This window comes from Falco naumanni, chromosome 11 (genome assembly GCF_017639655.2).
Source record: "Falco naumanni isolate bFalNau1 chromosome 11, bFalNau1.pat, whole genome shotgun sequence".
Lineage (NCBI taxonomy): Eukaryota > Metazoa > Chordata > Aves > Falconiformes > Falconidae > Falco > Falco naumanni.
Genome location: NC_054064.1, coordinates 16,851,492 through 16,868,679, shown reverse-complemented (window position 1 = coordinate 16,868,679; position 17,188 = coordinate 16,851,492). Strand labels below are relative to the sequence as shown.

General features: G+C 40.0%; 1 protein-coding gene across 3 annotated transcripts in view; it reads right to left on the bottom strand.

Moving 5' to 3' along the window:
• Window positions 1-17,188, bottom strand: part of TGFBR3 (transforming growth factor beta receptor 3) — a 121,379-nt gene that overhangs the window by 96,481 nt on the left and 7,710 nt on the right. For all 3 annotated transcript variants that reach the window (XM_040610170.1, XM_040610172.1, XM_040610171.1), the window contains exon 2: window positions 9,711-9,881. In XM_040610170.1, the coding sequence (XP_040466104.1) occupies window positions 9,711-9,771 (61 nt within the window). In that variant the 5' untranslated portion in view covers window positions 9,772-9,881. The remainder of the gene's footprint in view (window positions 1-9,710; window positions 9,882-17,188) is intronic.

Here is a 17,188-nt window from a genome sequence, read left to right as displayed (position 1 = left end):
GCAATGGAACAGGGTCTTTTTCAAGACCGATTTTATTTTGCTGACACTGGCATGAAGCATTCCTTATCCCGAGCATTTTAGTGACATGTTTTGGGGTTTTTTTCTTGTTATAGAAACTATTACTAAAGTCAGTTAGCTGGCCTTTTCACAAAGGACGCTGGAGAAACATTTGCCCAGGTGTTACAGTTCAGACAACTGTAATCTTCTAAGAAACCTCAGAGTCCTTCCTATGATGCACGTTTTATCTCTCTTCCATCTGTGATGATGCATGTTATCACAGAGATCAAACATTAGCACTGGGAGAATGAAAGCGAATACAGCAAACAATATGGCCACGAGCACTATTTCAGCAAGAAAAACAACTACTACTGGCCTAGTTCCAAAAAGCAACTGAGACAAATAATATCCAAGGTAATCTCAGAACAGTTTTCTTGCCAATTTTCTCAAATATTCATTACTTTTTCAGCTTGAAGGTGAAAATATCTTATAGAACAATTAATGACTGCTTTGAATTCATTAGTGCTATAAAAGGAAAATTTGCCAGAATGATCTAACATTTCAAAGCAGAAAATGCAGAAAACTGGCAGCTTTTACAAATTATATAGTTTAACAAATCATCTCCACAGATGAAGTCTGCCCTAATGCAAGAAACTGAAGCCATATATTAAACTTCTAACATGTTGCTCAAATTATGCACGGGATGTAATGCAGCCCTACCTGCTAAGTTCTCTTCTAATGATGCAAGGAGAGTCACATTTCCCCTGAAAATCCTTGTGCCTACAGCAAAGTTACAGTGTCTCCTATTTCCCACCCCCTTGTTTCAAGTACAACTGATTCCACTTCCTCTAAAAATAGTGTTCGTTTTGTTGTTTGTATGCATTTTTTTAATGTGTTGGGCATGGCAAGAAGGAGAGAAGAGAAGCAGCTCCATTAGGTCAGACGCTCCTCGGGACATTGTAACTAATTTATGACTCCAAAACTTCAATCAGCTTGTTCTTTACCCAAGATCACACAGACCTTTTGCAGTTCAGCATCCGTTAATCTAAATGCAAGCAAGGCAGGCAAAGAGTCTGACAGACCTTTCAATAAAACCTCGGCCATTTTCATACCTCCAAAAAAATGGGGGCAGAGAGAAGTTTTGAAGAATTAAGGAGATAACAGTAGTTAGCACTGATACGTTCCAAGTACTTTAAAGCTGCCACGTTAGCCCTTCCAACAGTCCTGCATGGCAGACTACTGCAGGGCAGAACGCATCTGCTTTACACATCAAGAGACCAAGACTGGGAGATGAAATAACTTGTGGCAAGATCACAGAGAAAGTCACTAATCCAGATACAAGCCTTTCATCTTCCAGCCAAAAGCCACGGCTCATCGGTTAGTCCTATGCATTTACTATACCTATGGCCATCAGGCCACAGGGACTCCACAAGAACTGATGGAGCCGGTGGCCCAGCCATCACTGTGCTGTTCTCCAGGAGTCCCTGCTCATGGCCACAGCTGTGAGGAATCAACCTGACAGCCTGTAACTCACTCCACCCCACGCTCTGCCAAGGGTCCTTCAGACACCAGCATCTACAGCTCATCACGGCGCAGGATGAACATACAGGTCGAGGCACATGGGCAGCTGTGTGCTGGCTGTCCGGACAGTGCGTGTCAGCCAAGGGGGAGGGGGAGACTCCACCGTGGTCCTCAAACAGAGCAGAGCAGGCAGCACACCTGCCCTGCCATGCCCTGAGCCACACAGAGGTTTTATGTTTCAGAGGAGACTACTCCCAGTAACCAGGAATGGTCCATTTGGACTAAACACACACACCATGTGCACAAATACGTACAACGTGTGGCCACTGCTGTGCGCTTCTCATCCTCAAGATTCCCTTAGAGCAACCCCAGATGTGCAAACTGACCTGTGCTAAGCTACTTCAGCTATAGCTACATTTTCAAATAACCTGTTCACCTTCACTTTCATACCATTCCTGAAGCCTAAAGAACCACCATGACACAGTGATGCTAAGTGGCCATTTACCCCCACTGATTTTCACACGTCAATGAAAGGCACACCATCTTGTGAAGGAAAAAAAAAGGTCAGCTTGATTTAGTAGTTTGAATCAAAATAGCTTGAAGGAGAATCTCCAGTAGAACATATATTTTACTGCTCCATTTAAATGCAAATTAATAAAGGAAAACTTTACTTATTCCAAATAAACTGCATCAACCATCCTTTCCAGACACAAGGCAAATCTGGTGATCTAGGGTGTGAAGAAAAGGGAAAGAGGGCAAGAAGTTAAGATAACCACAAAATCAGTTCTTCACCCACTCCTGGCTCCAAGTGTTAAGTAAAGCAAATCCATTAAAAATTTAAAAACAGAACAACATAAAAAGAAGACACCACCAAAACACAAAACCTGTTCCAGAGGAAAATCAACTTTTTGCTGAAGAGGTAAAATAGCAGCAAACCTGACAAACATTTCCATCACCTAACCCTGAACTCCTTTATTTGTCACTTCTTCTATGCACTGCTTCAAATAATGAGAGTAATGACATTTTCAGTTTAGTTCTTTCCATCCTTGACAGGTAAAATCCCTTTTTTATTAACCGCCTATTAGTAAGTCTCACAGTGTAGTAGCTGCCAAAGAAGGGAACAATAGCTTCATCTTTTATAAAGTACACTTAAAAATATGAAGAAAAGCACACTGTGCTTGAAGCAGCTGCACTTTATGGAATTATTAAAAACCTTTGCTTTTGTCACCTGGGGTCAAATTTATCCTTGGTGAAGTTCCATTGACTTAAAACAAGTTTACACCAAAGACAAATCCAACTCAATGCCTTCAGGTAATGAAACATGGCAGAGAGTCTTTGTGCTAAATATATTTTTTTTTCTTACTCCAAATTCATCTCTCCCGTGACTTATAGCCTAAGGACTTCAGCTCCTTTTATTGTCATTAGCTACAGAGAATGAATTTATTTCTCTTCTTTGAAAAGAAATATATCTGGCCTCTGTATTCTCCCTACACTATAATATAACCAGCAGTAAAATGGCAGTGCATGCAAATATATTTCAGTGGAAAAAGCTTATAAAAGGAAAAGACTTGCAGGAATTCAATACATTTTTCATGTGCAAGTAACAACTGTTTTTCTAATAGCAGATGCTTCATTTCTTGTTGAGACACCCTAGGATCACATTCAGGAATGCTGGGTTTTGGGGTGCTACAGCCCTTAGAGCCTAATTCCCCCTGCAGCAACAGATGAAACTGTGCTGCCTGATGCTTGCACATGCCCTGCTTACTCCAAATGACAGAATTTATATTATTTGGCAGCAAAAGAAACAAGCAAGCCCAAAATAAAGTTATCATTCTGTAGAGACAAGGTAAACAGGTTCAACAGATCAACAACTGAGGCAAATTTGATGGTAGAATAATTTTAAAACAGAAAAATGGGGGGGGGGGGCAAATACATACTAGTTAGAAGACAGTTTTTTAGGTATGCCCCAGAGTACCTACCACCTGACTTTGCAGACCTTTGAGTTCACAAAACTTCTGTAACTCTCCCCAACATTAGGCAAGACAGAAATACAGTCTTTAGTTAATTAAATATGCTCTTTTCACATTTTTTATTAAAGGGAACAAGGGTTTGTGTTATATCCAAGTTAAATGACAAATGGAAAAGCTAAGAAAGGGTTAATAAGGGCCTACAGTACAGAAAGGATATTAAAAGATCTGCAAGCAAAATCTCAAATCCCAATTCCCTTCAGAAAACAAAAGAATTATTTTTAGCACAGTATTTATAAAATAATTATGTGATGCTTAGTACTTGTTAAAGACAAGTTTCTCTTTTTAAAAAAACTTCAATAAACTTCCTTAGAAAGACAAGGATTAATGCCATTCACCACTCCATGCCATAAAATTTTCCGCAAAACTACTTTTCATCAGTTGAGTACTTCCCTCCAGAGACACTCAGCAACGCTGCCATTTGCCTGCGTCTATATAATTCAAATACTTCATTATGAGCTTGCTGTTTCTCAGAATTCCTTTGGCATCATCCAGAGTCAGTTTTAATCAAATTACCAGACTTTCATGTTTACTGATAAATGCGCTGGTTGAGCAAAGCACTTAAGATACACACTCACTTGTTTTGCTGAATCAGGACCCACAACCCCACATCCTACTGCTCCACGTCGGTGCAGAACTCTGCTGAAATTCAATGGTTTTTAGCTTCAGAGCCTTGCTGATATAGGGAAAATTCAGTCTGCTGAGTTCAAGCCAATCCAAGTCTGTGATACAATTAACTTCTCTAAAATACATAACCTTTCTCTACATCCTGATGCTCAAGTTCTTCAGAATTTTTGTGTGGTTTTGGAAGATAAAAAAAAATACTATTTATACATAAACGACACAGGATCTGACTCAACTGAGCTGGTTGAGAGCCAGACAGAAGCCCAGATTAAAAAATCTAGTTTACACAGAAATAGATCACCAAATGGTAGTGCTGAAGAAACATGAACTAGAGGACCTACAGACTTAGTCTAGCTTCCCAGTTTTGGTCAGCCTTTGTATTTAAATTGCTCATTTAAAAATACCATTTACTACTTGAAAGTATTACTACTTCTTTTTGCGTGAAAATAAGATTAACTATAATTTTTTAATGTGTATTTTGGCTTCTCAAAGTTATCTCAGCAAGCTCACTGACAAATGATGAATTCCTATCAGATGAATGTCTGACACTAAGGTGCTTCAAATCACCATCAGGGTGCTGAAAGGACCAAAAAAAAAAAAATAATCAGAAAAACATCCACCTTTAAAAGCTAGTCAGTGGTTCCTAATTAGAACCTCTCAAAAGTGAGAGCACGGTAGGCTGTGATGAAAAGAGAACTGCTGGTGCCTCACAGCCTTTCCCACCTGAAGCATGGCCACAGCACAGACAGGAGACAAGCAAGGCACAGCATGCAAACCAGCCCCCTGCTCCTCAGACACTTCTCTGAGCTTGCAAGTCTTTAAACGCTCTGAGTACTGGTTTATCTCCTCCTCTAAAAGACTGTCTATCCGGACCATAAAGGGATAGGACTGGGTGTTTTTTCAAGGGAGGCAGAAATTGGCTGATGATGCAAAAGAACTGAAGGACAATGGAGGTGGAGAGCAAAATCTCTGTCCATTCAAAACCTGCAACCACTCTGTGCTTTACTTCAGTCCTAGTAATTCAAGAGGCAACATCTGTCCCTTGGTTCTCAACCTCTAACCACAATTTAAACAAACAAAAAACCCCACACCTCTGGCAACAAACATCTTGAGGAAAAATAAAACTTACAACGTAATTACATCTGGGAAATACCCAGCCAACGCTGTTTAAAATGGAAGGAAATTTGTGCAAGTGACTCCCAGCATTTTATTTTATTTTTTTAAGATCACATCCTTCAACTTCCAGTGGAAGACTTTCTATTATGCTTTGACGAATCCTACATTGCTTTTGGAAACACAGTGTTCAAGGTCAGGGGAAGTTCCTCTTTATAAAAAAAGGGAAAAAAAAGATGTCATGACAAGGCCTGTTTCTTCCCGTTGTTACGCTTATTAACATGGCACCCATCACCACCGTATCTGGGGGGCACATATCCAAAAGACACATTTAGCTTACAAGCAAACAGCCTTATGGAAATAAAGCACACATGCTCTGAACCACGTAAAGATTACTTATAAGAACAAGTATGTAGAAAGAAAGACAAAAAAAAGTTATGATAACAATATAGTACAGAACCAGGGAATAAATAGCTGTTGAAAGAAAACCATAGAGACAGTCCTAACATGAGCAGATAAACCGCTAAGCTCGATATTACAAAAAATGGGTACATTCTTCAATATATCAAATTCTTACAGTCTCTCCATCATCAAAACCATGAAATGCCATCACAAAGAGAGAGGTATCTACAAGGCAAGCACAGGCAACACCAAATGCCAGGGCAGCTGAGGAAAAGAGAACACAGCTGCATGGGCAAATTCTGGTTGGTATCAGATGCCACGGCTGTGCTGCTTTGTCGGCAGCGGGAATGATTTGCACCACTGCAGGATCTACCCCAGAAGGCTGGAATGAGACCCTTGGCTAGTGCAGTTCCATAGGCTGTATCATCCTTTTCAGCTGAAGTGAGGCAGGAAAGAAAAAGGGGAAAAAAAAGAAGTTCCAAGTTAAAAAATTTTCCCATTCCTTTATGGAAGAGCCTATCTTGTTGAAGGTTTGGCCCTCAGGGTCTGGGGCATTTCAGTTGCCCTCTTAAGACATTTTATCAAGACATACATCATGCACCCAACTGCAAAAATTTGCCAGAAAGTAAAATAAATAGTTTCAGCCTTTGATTTAAGCCACATTAGGACAGAATATTTTTGCTCCCAAGACTACAAAGCCAGACTTGCTTATGAGGTTATCCAAGGCTGTAGCGTGTGCAGTTCTGAGCGTGTGGAGTTCCTACTGAGGGTTGCCAGACCTTAGTTTAAGCCCACTTCAAAAACATAATTCCTTCAGATAAGCAGGTAGTTTGCCAGCAGTTCTCCTCTCCATCCTGCTTTGGACTTTCCATGGGGAAGAAAAATCTCACAGTAATCAGAGTTTTCTTTGCTGTCTTTTTCTGTACAATTAAAGCTGTATAAATATAAGCTTGCAAGAAATCTGTGTACATGCTAAAAGTAAATCAGATTCAGATAAGCATTTTAGCTATGTACATCCAGGCAGTAAGGGGAGGTCAAGAAATAGACCAATATTCTTTGAATATTTATTCAGACCATTTTCAATGAAAAGTTAGCGAGGTGTATTCTTTAAGCTATTAGCATGAAAAACATGCAGTTTTGTGGCTCAGGTTTGAATATGCATCTCTGTGCATCATGTCATCTAACTCAGTTTTGGCTTTTTTTTTGAGATATATTTGACACATTAGTACCTTAAAAAGCAAGAAAGAAAATAAAACAACCCCAAAACAAAACACAGATTACGTCTAGAGGATCACCTATACCTGAAGAGATAACAATGCTGAAAATATTGGAGTGTCAGCAACAAAACCTAGACCAATAATAGCAGCGCCAGTGTAGGAATGGCAAACAAAAAAAAGGTGTGCTCCCCTGCAGCAGCCTCACTGCTTCAGAAACAAAGAGTAAGCTGGAAAAAGACTCAATATATAAAAATCAACACCCTAGGGAGGTGGCATGCTGCCCCCTGCCTCCCCCAGGCTTCACCACAGGCACGCAGAGATTTTATTTATACTTCTAAGTTTTATTTATACTTCTCAGTTTTATTTATACTACTATGTTAATGGTTCAAGCCTGAAAAAGTGCAGGTTCTGTACAGTGGCAACTGAAAGCCAAGCTTGCAGTACCCTGGCCACCACACTGACAATAGCTTTTACGGGCACGATCCAGTTTCTTCCACACGTGGCTAGAATGCATTGCTTGCTCCCACCTGCATTTCACCTACAGCCACAAACTCCCTGCATTTAAAGTATAATTGTCTGGGTTAACAGGACTCGGTGACTACTGACACAAAAACGTTGCAAAAGCTCTATCTAACTAAACTTCAGAGAACTGTCCTTCCTCAGTTGTAATTGTATCTGCCCAACATTTCTCCTTCATCAGAATCCATCAGTTCTTCATTGCTCTTACCTTACTGTACTCATGATACTCTGTAGAGGACATTAACTAGTTGTTCTCATTAAGAATTTATTGCAAAAAAAAAAAAAAAAAGCATGGAAGAAAAACCAAAACCCACAGGACAGACATAGCTAGAAACCACAGGGATGGTGCTTCCTGACCTCCCCCTAACAAACTACGACCCTTCCTACTCCCTTCAGTTATCTTCTTCCCATGCAGATAATGGGAAGGAACCAGCCTCCAAGAAAGAAATAACTTTGAAGCTAGCCCTGCTCTGAGCAGGGGACTGGACTAGACTTCCAAAGGCCCCTTCCAGCCAAAATCATTCTGTGACTCTGTGAATAAGTATCTGATCAAATCCAAGGCCACAGTGCTTTTCAAGAATAGCTGCCAGAGGAAAACACAGAACTGGGGAGTAAAACCAAAGAAACCACAATAAACTTCAGGACAGAAATGCTAAGGTTTCTGAACACTGAATAACTTTCTAATAGTAATACTATGTTTGACAACACTTTCAAATTAGTGGTTTTTAATTAAAGCTGGCTGACTTCTTAGGCAAGCAATCTCCTTGGCAGCAAAATGAAGTTGTTGTGATCAATTAAAACAGTTTTTTTTTCTACACTGGCACTTTCTTTTAAAGTAGATTTTTACACATCTATAATGACTCTGATTCACTCCAAGTCATCACTCTTCTCAGCCAAGACCAGCACTCATATCCTCAGCTCAAGCTGCGGACACACTCAGACACACCCTGTATTGCTGAAAGTTCATCTGTAATGAAGCTATTGCAAAATGTTAGCATCACGTACTATTAAACAATCAAAGTTACTAATGCTGGCTGGATGCCTTCAGAAGGTCAACCCTAGAGAAAGTCCCACAAGGCCTGAGGGCTTGAAACAACATAATTTTCCATGCTAACAATGAAAGAAAGCCAAATCGTAACACATTTAATTGCTCAGCCCTGTCTCTTCCAAAGCTGGTCATCTTTTCCACAGTGAGGACATCTCAGATTTAAGCAAGCCATCTGTCCACTGTCCACTTTTCCCAATACCTCATTTTGACTGACTGTATATCCACTTGGCCCCTTCTCCAACGACCCACGCTGGACATGTAAGAAGAGGCTGCCCCTTGCAACCACAGGAAGAACTCTGACAAACAAACATACCAAGAAGAATCACTTCAGCACTCGAAGAAACTACAATATAAGCTAGCTACTTGGAACTCTACAGATCCTTCCTTTCTCTGTCACAAGTTATTGCAACGCTGTTTTAAAAATCCCTGTCTAGGACAAAACACGGGACAGGAACAACCCTCATAGATGTCAATGCCTTTTCCTAACCTATGAGACCTCCAGTAACACTGACAACTGCTACAAAAAGGTCTTTGCCATCACCATTGACAGATAACTATGAAACAGATTAGACAACTGTCAGGAATGACCGAGGTGAGGTTTATCCCAATAGCGCAGGAAGGTTGGATGGACTTGGTGACCTATTACGAACCTTTCTGGGATTTTGTCAGAAATGTCTTTTTACGAACTAGAATAATCAGGACTTAATTCCAGATTATAGACCCTGAAGGCAGCACTGAGATGAGCCGGTATACCCTTCCAGCCCAGCTCTGTAGCGAGACCCTAGCTCAGTTTTACTGGCACAACACTGCACACAGGGTAATAAATCCAGCCTCTTGAAAGAGCTAATGGTTCGGCTTCGGCATCACCCTGAGAGAGCCACCCTGCTTCCACTCCCAAAGGCTTCCACTGCAAGCTTCCCCTTTGTAATATACGTGCACCATGCAATGCTCTTTTTAAAAAAGGAATAAATAAATAACCAAAATAATTTACGTTACTACTGCAGTTCTTTAATGATTTTAAGAGGAGACATAGGTGCATGAAAACACCCTTATAGGAACAGCATTGTTTCTCACATCACCATACCAGCAATTATGATCATAATAGTTTTATATAAAACCTAGATGTAAATATAAACTTTAGCTGACCTACATTTTTCCAGCACAAAAAAGTATTTTTGATCAATTATTCTGAATACATACAATCAGTTACACTGAATGCATGATTTACATAATGCCACCTACCTGCAGCTGCAAAGCACAAAATCATCAAAGCAAACACTGAAGTCACACAACTTGAAGACATTTTTGCAAATGCTCTGTCTTCTCAAATCAGCTCCCTTTGTAGCTCTTCATGTAGATTTACTTCCTTTGAAATCTGTGTTTTGAATTCAAATCTTCCAGACTTTTAATTGCCTACAGAAAGAAGTAAAAATACATTTCAATACAAATATAACTTACAGAAATGTTACTAGATATTTAAGATTATCCCTCTTGTAACAAGAGAAAAAACAATTCTTTCTTAAAGGACTATTAGAGGACTGTATTTTATATTGCCAGATACCCTAGGTACTGATAACTTGGGACTCTTCCCCCCTGTATTTCAGCACCACTTTGTAGCCATTGCTCTTTCATATCTTGCATTGTGCAAGTTGTGACTTGGAAGTGAAATCCCAGAGTCCTTTCTGTCAACTAATACTGAAGTCCTGGTGGAGCCTACCAATGGTACTCGTAGCCCCAGACATGTTTATTTTAAGTATTTGGACTTTCTCTGGGACATACAAACATTTGTTTGCTTATTTATCTGCTGCTACCTTCATTAAACCAAGGAGAAGTTTTTCACATGCTGTAGCTGGTTTATGGGTAACACAAAAAGTTTAAGTCATCGTTTCTCAGTATTCACAAATTCTGAAGGCCACTTGACACTAAATATAAAGCTGCTCAGAATCTTTATTTCAAGAGATTTCAAGTGATATACAAGGTCAGTAAAACAACTTAAATGTGCTATACAAACAAATGACGATACAGCTGATGCCTGCAGGCATTAAAAACATGAAAATTCTGACCCTAGAACGCACGCTGCAGACTTCCAAGGAGAAACACTTACTAGATGCACAATAACCTCTTTCACCTTTTTATTTTTAATCTCTTCTCAGTTATATAGACATCCAAAATGAGACTAAAGCCCAAGTAAGGAACTATATTGTTGGTATTGTATTCAATCAAATAAAAATTCTATCTACTTTACTTAACTACCAGCCTTCAGAAGCAGAAGATGACAGATGGTGCCTCAGCAACCACTAACACTCACCACAAAGCAATGCAAGCAATTATAAACAACCATCATGGGGCTAAGTGACAGCAAAATGCTGAGTCAGGACCAAAACCTAAACCCTGACAACACAAACACCATTTAAAAAGGTTCTTGCTGACATTGAAGTGGAATGAAGTGCGAAGTCAGTCAAAGGGCTAGGCCCTGTTACACAGCATGTGCCACGCTGTGCACCATCAAAAGTCTGCACAAGGGAAACCTGCACCTGGACCAGCACTTCCAAGATACCCGCTGATAGCACTCCTATGGCTACAAGGAAAGCAACAGACACTCCTTTACAGAATTTCTCCACGGGTTATCCAGCAGAGATGGCACTTCCCTGTGCAGAGGGAGCTGCAGCTGCCCACTACGGAAGGGCTGTTGGTGCCCAACGCCAGAACTACAGCCTCCAAGTGGCCCTTTGCTCAGCGCCCCGCTCCGAGCAGCTCTGACCAGTCTCAGTGCCCCCGATCCCACCGGTGTGGGTGGCGAGCCCCAGGGTGGCTCTGCGGGCTGCTGGGAGCACCCAGACACCACACTTCTGCTGGACAAACACACGGGGCAAGGAAGGAGCTGAATAGCCAGCACACCCTGGGGTTTCAGGCAGTTCACTTTCAAGCTCACCATCCCATCTAAGAAGTACATTTGCTTTTGTTTCCTGTTTGCTTTTGACACAAAATGTTTTAGGTTGAAACTCTGTAACTGGTTCTCTCCCTTGCACCTCCTCATCACCTCCCTTCCAGTGGCTTACATTGCCAGACAACAGCAGTGACTGAAGGAAACCCCCAGAGAAATACTAACTCTAGTAATGCTATCTTTATCTTTTACCTATTGGTGCTCAGTCTGGGGAAAAGGAATTTGCTCTTGACTCTGAAGAGCTACCCACCACTTTGCACAGTGTAAACAAGACCCAGGTACCTTGTTATCTGCTATTCACAACGTTATGCATGATTAATATATAATTAGATAACCCAAACTGAAGATTCTTTCCCATCGTCATTGTATTACATGAGACTGCCACTATCTGTGAAAATACTTACACATACTAACCTAAAACCTTGACCTCAAAAATTAAGAACCTGTTGCTTAAAGTAGCCTTAGCTGAAAAAAAGCACCCCAAACTGCGTTTTTTGTTCTCTTCCATGCAATGTCCTTTTTAAAACTGTCCCTGAACCTAGGGACAGATATTAGTTAACACAAGACAAATGTTTCAAGAAATAAACAAATACCTACTTACATATCATTCAGGTAACAACATCAGGTCTGTGTAACTTTGCTTATTCCATCTTAGAACATACCACTGTTACTGAGGTTGAATGCTTTGTCACTTGCAGGTTCTCTAGCACAACCTATTCCTTCCATTGCTTACTAGGATCAATACATTTTAAAAAATGATAGGTGAGGCTACTACCACACAGCATGACCCAAGTAACGACACTCTGCAAGGAATTTCTATCATTAATAGCAAGACAAACAACACAGCCTCATAAAGCAGCAATAGTCCACCCTAAAATCCCAAATAAGCATGATTTACCCAAAGATTTCTTTCATGACGTTTTGTAGAAGATGGGTTTGTCTTCAAGAAAAAAAGAAGTTCAGGAGAAGGATGAATGCACACACACAAAACCAATGCTAGAGACAGCTCAAAACAAGAAAAGCTCAGAAAATGATGGCTTCCTCGGGCAATTTACAAGGCTTGTGAAAATTACTCATCCTGGACCTACTGGAACCACCAGTGAGTTCCTAGATACCTCTCATCTCCCCCTAGAATGTAAGGTTATATAGCTAAACCCTCAAATCCATGAGGGATACTGAACTTTGTGGCAAATTAAGACCAGACTTTATTAAACAGAAATAATAAATTGTTGACAAGGGTTGGACAATCCTTTAACACATAAGTTTTTGAACACAGAAATCCAAATCAAACAGGTTTAATGCCAAAACGGCAAGCCATATGGAATTTATGACAGATATTGAACATCATTTGGGAAGTCAAATGGAAGCTGGAATAATTTGTTGCTATTTTTCTAGATGAAAAGAAACCTAAATCTACTCAGTGAGAGTATTTGGTTGCTAACTCAATTTTTAAATACTGCCAGAAAGAAAAATGATCCAGTACAGCAAATCATGAGGTTTCTAGCCAGTCTTAGCTATAAAAGACCATCATAATGTCCTGCAAGATGTCATATGTGCAAACAGGCAATGAATAAGCATTCTGAAGCTTGATTTACTGATGTATTGCCATTTCAACAACAACAACGAACAAAAGAGAAACCAAAAAAAAGAGCAACTATGGCACATATGCTCAGTAATATATTAAATAGGAAAACGGAAGACATTACTTAGATCACTCCTCCATCAGCACAAGCGTCTCACTCTTCAGTGACATTTTTATAAGGCACAGGGTTGTGCAGAAATAGGAAGCACAAGAACAGAACTGGGGACAAAGCAATGCTGCTGAGAGCAGGTGGGAATCCCATTCTGTGCTGACCACCTAAGTATGTTAAAAGGCCAAGTTTTGACTCAACTTTGATTTTTGAATGATTTAAAAGGGAGAGAGAATATATACATTTCCATTTGTACGTAAAATCGAATTCCTACTGCAACCCACTGATCAATAACATTTGAAAGGTGTACCTCTGAGCAGGCACTATACAATCAAAAAGCCCTAGGATCCTGCTCTGATTCTGCCGTCTTGCTAAGGGTGAACAGTGGAGACTTAAATGAAAGACAGGAAGAGCTTTCTAAAGAAAGAGCTCACTTGCTTGAAGATATGCATTCACAAACTTAAAAAGGAGGGCAAATTTCAAACCTTGAAAAACATCACAAAAGGGTGACAAACTGACAGTGAGTTTCATGAATTTAGGATGGATGATATCCGAACTGCCAGCTACACAGCAGAAGTTCAAGTCAAAAAGCACAGACAAAAATGCTACTAAAATTCATTTAAGAATAAACTACTAAGCAGGATGTGTGTCAGTATTTTTGAAAATCTGATCATCCTCACCTGTGATGTAAGTCAGCTATGAAGCTGCTATTACCTGACCATCTGAGAGTACCGAAGAGAAATGAATAAGAAAATAGGTGATAAAAATTCAGCTGTGGTACAAAACATGCCAGATTTTGCTCCAGTGTGAAACCTGCAAACTAGGAAAATTTGAGGCTGTCCACAGAACAAGGGGACATTTTCTCTGCAAAAAGGGAAGAAAGCTTTGCAAAGGGATTGGGAACCTAAAGCATTTATCCAAGAAGTAAACACAACTACTAGTCAATTTGAGATTCAAAAGAAATTTCCGAGAGAATCATCTTTTCCTTTGGGGTATATCTGGGTAGCTATTTTTGTAACTGATGTCACGAAAGGGCATACTAAAAGTATAACCAAAAAAATCCCAACAAGGAAGCAAAGATGATATGAGATCTTTGGGTTTACTAAACACACTGTTTTCATGCCAATGCTTTACACTGCTACAAGCTGTGAGAAAGGCTGGCAAAGGAGGGCATCTGCTGCCAGAGCCACTGAAGATCGACTAAGAGGCACAGGCTGCTGGGGTCATTTTTGCTGAGTTTGCCGTCATAAAGGCTACTGGTCTTGACAAAAGTGAGAGTCTAAAGAGCACAAAAGAGCCTGTTGCATTGAGAAGTATCATTTTGCAGATGCAATGAGGAATGCATGCTACCAGGAATATCAGGAAGAATCTTACTACTACTAGATTTTATTAGGTTTCAAAGACAATTGGGAGAGTAGAAGGGGGGAAACACATTTTGAAGTACACGAGGACAAGAGGAGGAAGTATTAGGTTTTAATTTGATTTAGAGTAGGAGCTTCTAATGTCCATGAGAATTTCAATGGCTAAAGCTTAGCTAGAAACCAGTGAAAAATACGATGCTTTTGGAGAACACTGGGATGCACTGAGCGGCCTGCGAGCGTGGCCGGCCACAGGACAGACCTCATTGCTACTGTAAATGTTAGTAAACAACAAACGCTCCTTAACTCAATGGTATTTAAAAGAATCTGACTTTGTTAGAGCCAGCAGGAGTAAGCACAAAACCCACACCACTTCCGTACACTACTGTTACCTTTCATTAATCAAAATATTTCTTCTTTGTAAAAATCTACTACTCATCTTCCTCAGAATTCGTCTTTTGTGGAATTTTTTAGAGCTATCCTTTGAACTAAAAAGTCAACTTTAATACTACAACATGACTAAAGAACTCAGAAGTTAGAAGCATGCTGCTTACTCTTGGAAAAAGGAAAAAAAAAAACCACCACACTTTTCCACTAAGGAATTCCCAGCCCTCACTGACAGGAGCTACCAGGACATAAGGCTCTGCGGTCTATGGATGGCTTGCCACTAAGAAATCGCACTCTGCCCTGTTCTGCCACCAGCAGAAAGGTATCCACCCCCACGCCTGCTTACTGCTCTCCAAAAAGGGGACAGGACTCTGTTCTACAGTGCCTGAAGAACTACAAATGAAAATGACCAAGGATTAAGCTGTCTCCAGAGCATTTGAGCACCTTTCTAGTCAGTCTGTTTCTGTACTTCTAGCAAAACACCTATTATATACTATTCTTGAGATCAGTGGTCATCTTAGTTTCACTTTTTTCCCACTGTTATTCTCCTTGCAAATTTACTTTTGCCTGCTTTTTCAAAGCTTCTCTGCACAGCCCAACCTAGCAGCATACACACCTGCAGGTGGCTACAGCCACAGATTTGGGGGTTGTTTCTGTTTCCTATTAAAGGCTTCTGTAGCACAGGAATTTGCCACATTTATTGCTGAATTGAATTCTTATTGCTTTATTTTCCCCTTTTATTTCTGTTCCCTTAAGCCTTTTCCCCAATAGTCAGCATCTGTTTCTTTAATCACCACCTACCTTTCCCATACAAGCTCTTCCCTTCCCTTAACTCTGCCCTCCTCGTTGTCTAACCTTTTCCTTCCCTGCCTGAAGAATAACTTCCACTTCCTCTCCTCCTTATCAACACGGGCTCTGGTAATTCCCTCCTCTTTCCATGCATGGTGCCAGAGGTTGCACAGCTCTCTACAACACTGCTAGCAAACACTTCTCTAACAAAGTGAGCCAAAAATCCTCCTCCTCTAAGTCACATCACAAGTCGCACCAAAGTGAATGGGGATACTTGAGTGAACCCAGCAGGATCTGTCCCTTTGTGTTGTTTTGCCATAGCAACGTGAACCCAAGTTTCTAGGCCATCCAAGGCGGCCTTCACAGCCAAAGCTTTTTCACTTTGTGTTTGTTTGTTTTACGCATGGCAACCATTTAACTTACTTAACCAGTTTTTCTCCCATTTGTTATGTGGGTTCCCTATGCAAATGCAATGAATACATGCGTTCCATGTGTAAGTGAAAAGGCAGTAATTTGTAATCAACTACACCCAAGCTCAACTTCAAAAAAAATAATAAATCACAAATGGCTAACTACAAAGGCAGTTCTATCAACTTAGGAATAGAACAGTTTTTGAAATAATTTATTATATAACCCTACTCCTATTAAATATGCATTTTAGCAGATTTCTTTTTTATCAGATGACATTTATCCTCTGTCAATTCTGCGTGATTTATACACTAACAGGTCGAAAAGTTGACTAATAGGGTTAGCAAATATTAACAGAGAATTGAAAATGTGTACATATTTTTTTAATGTCTATGTCCAAGACATGCACATGAAGTTCCACTGCTCAGAATGCAAAACAGTAACTTATTCATATCCTATTAAGGGGACAGATTCTGTTTTAGAAACAACAAAGTGGTTTCATTTTGAAGGAATATATGAATAGTAATAAAACTAAAAATCCTGACATATCAAAAGCCCAGGGAAAAAGTAACTCTGATGTCCTGCAGTTCACATGCTGCTGTGCTTGTAATGGGACATTTCAACAAGTCACAGTTAAAGGCTATGGGAACTGGACAAGTGCCAAGGGAAGATGTTTTATGCCATTTAGCAATTGTGCCCGTCTATTCCATGTGACTTTTGTTTTAACATTTTGTTTATTTATTTTCTTATTAATGTATTACAATGTAGCCTGCCAAATTACAGGAAGCCACAAAACATACACAAATGAGTCCATAAAAGATGTGAAACCGTTCCACCTTTTTAGTACTAAGGTTGGTTTTGTTACCTGGTACGTATTTTGCCCACAGGTGGCATGAAGCTCCGGTTTGGGTGAGATTGTCTATTCTCAGTGTCATTTCATAACAAACTTTCCCTTCAGCTTTGCAACCTCTTTTTTTTTTTTTTTTTTTTTTTTTAAATCACCTGACTCAAATTGCTGTGAGTTTAGATCAGAAAAATAAAGTCATGACACCAGACACTGTGGAAGTTTCAGCTGAATAATCATTGCACAACGTAGCACAAAAGTAAGACAGGATAAAAATCATTCTGTTAAGTGTTCCCAGG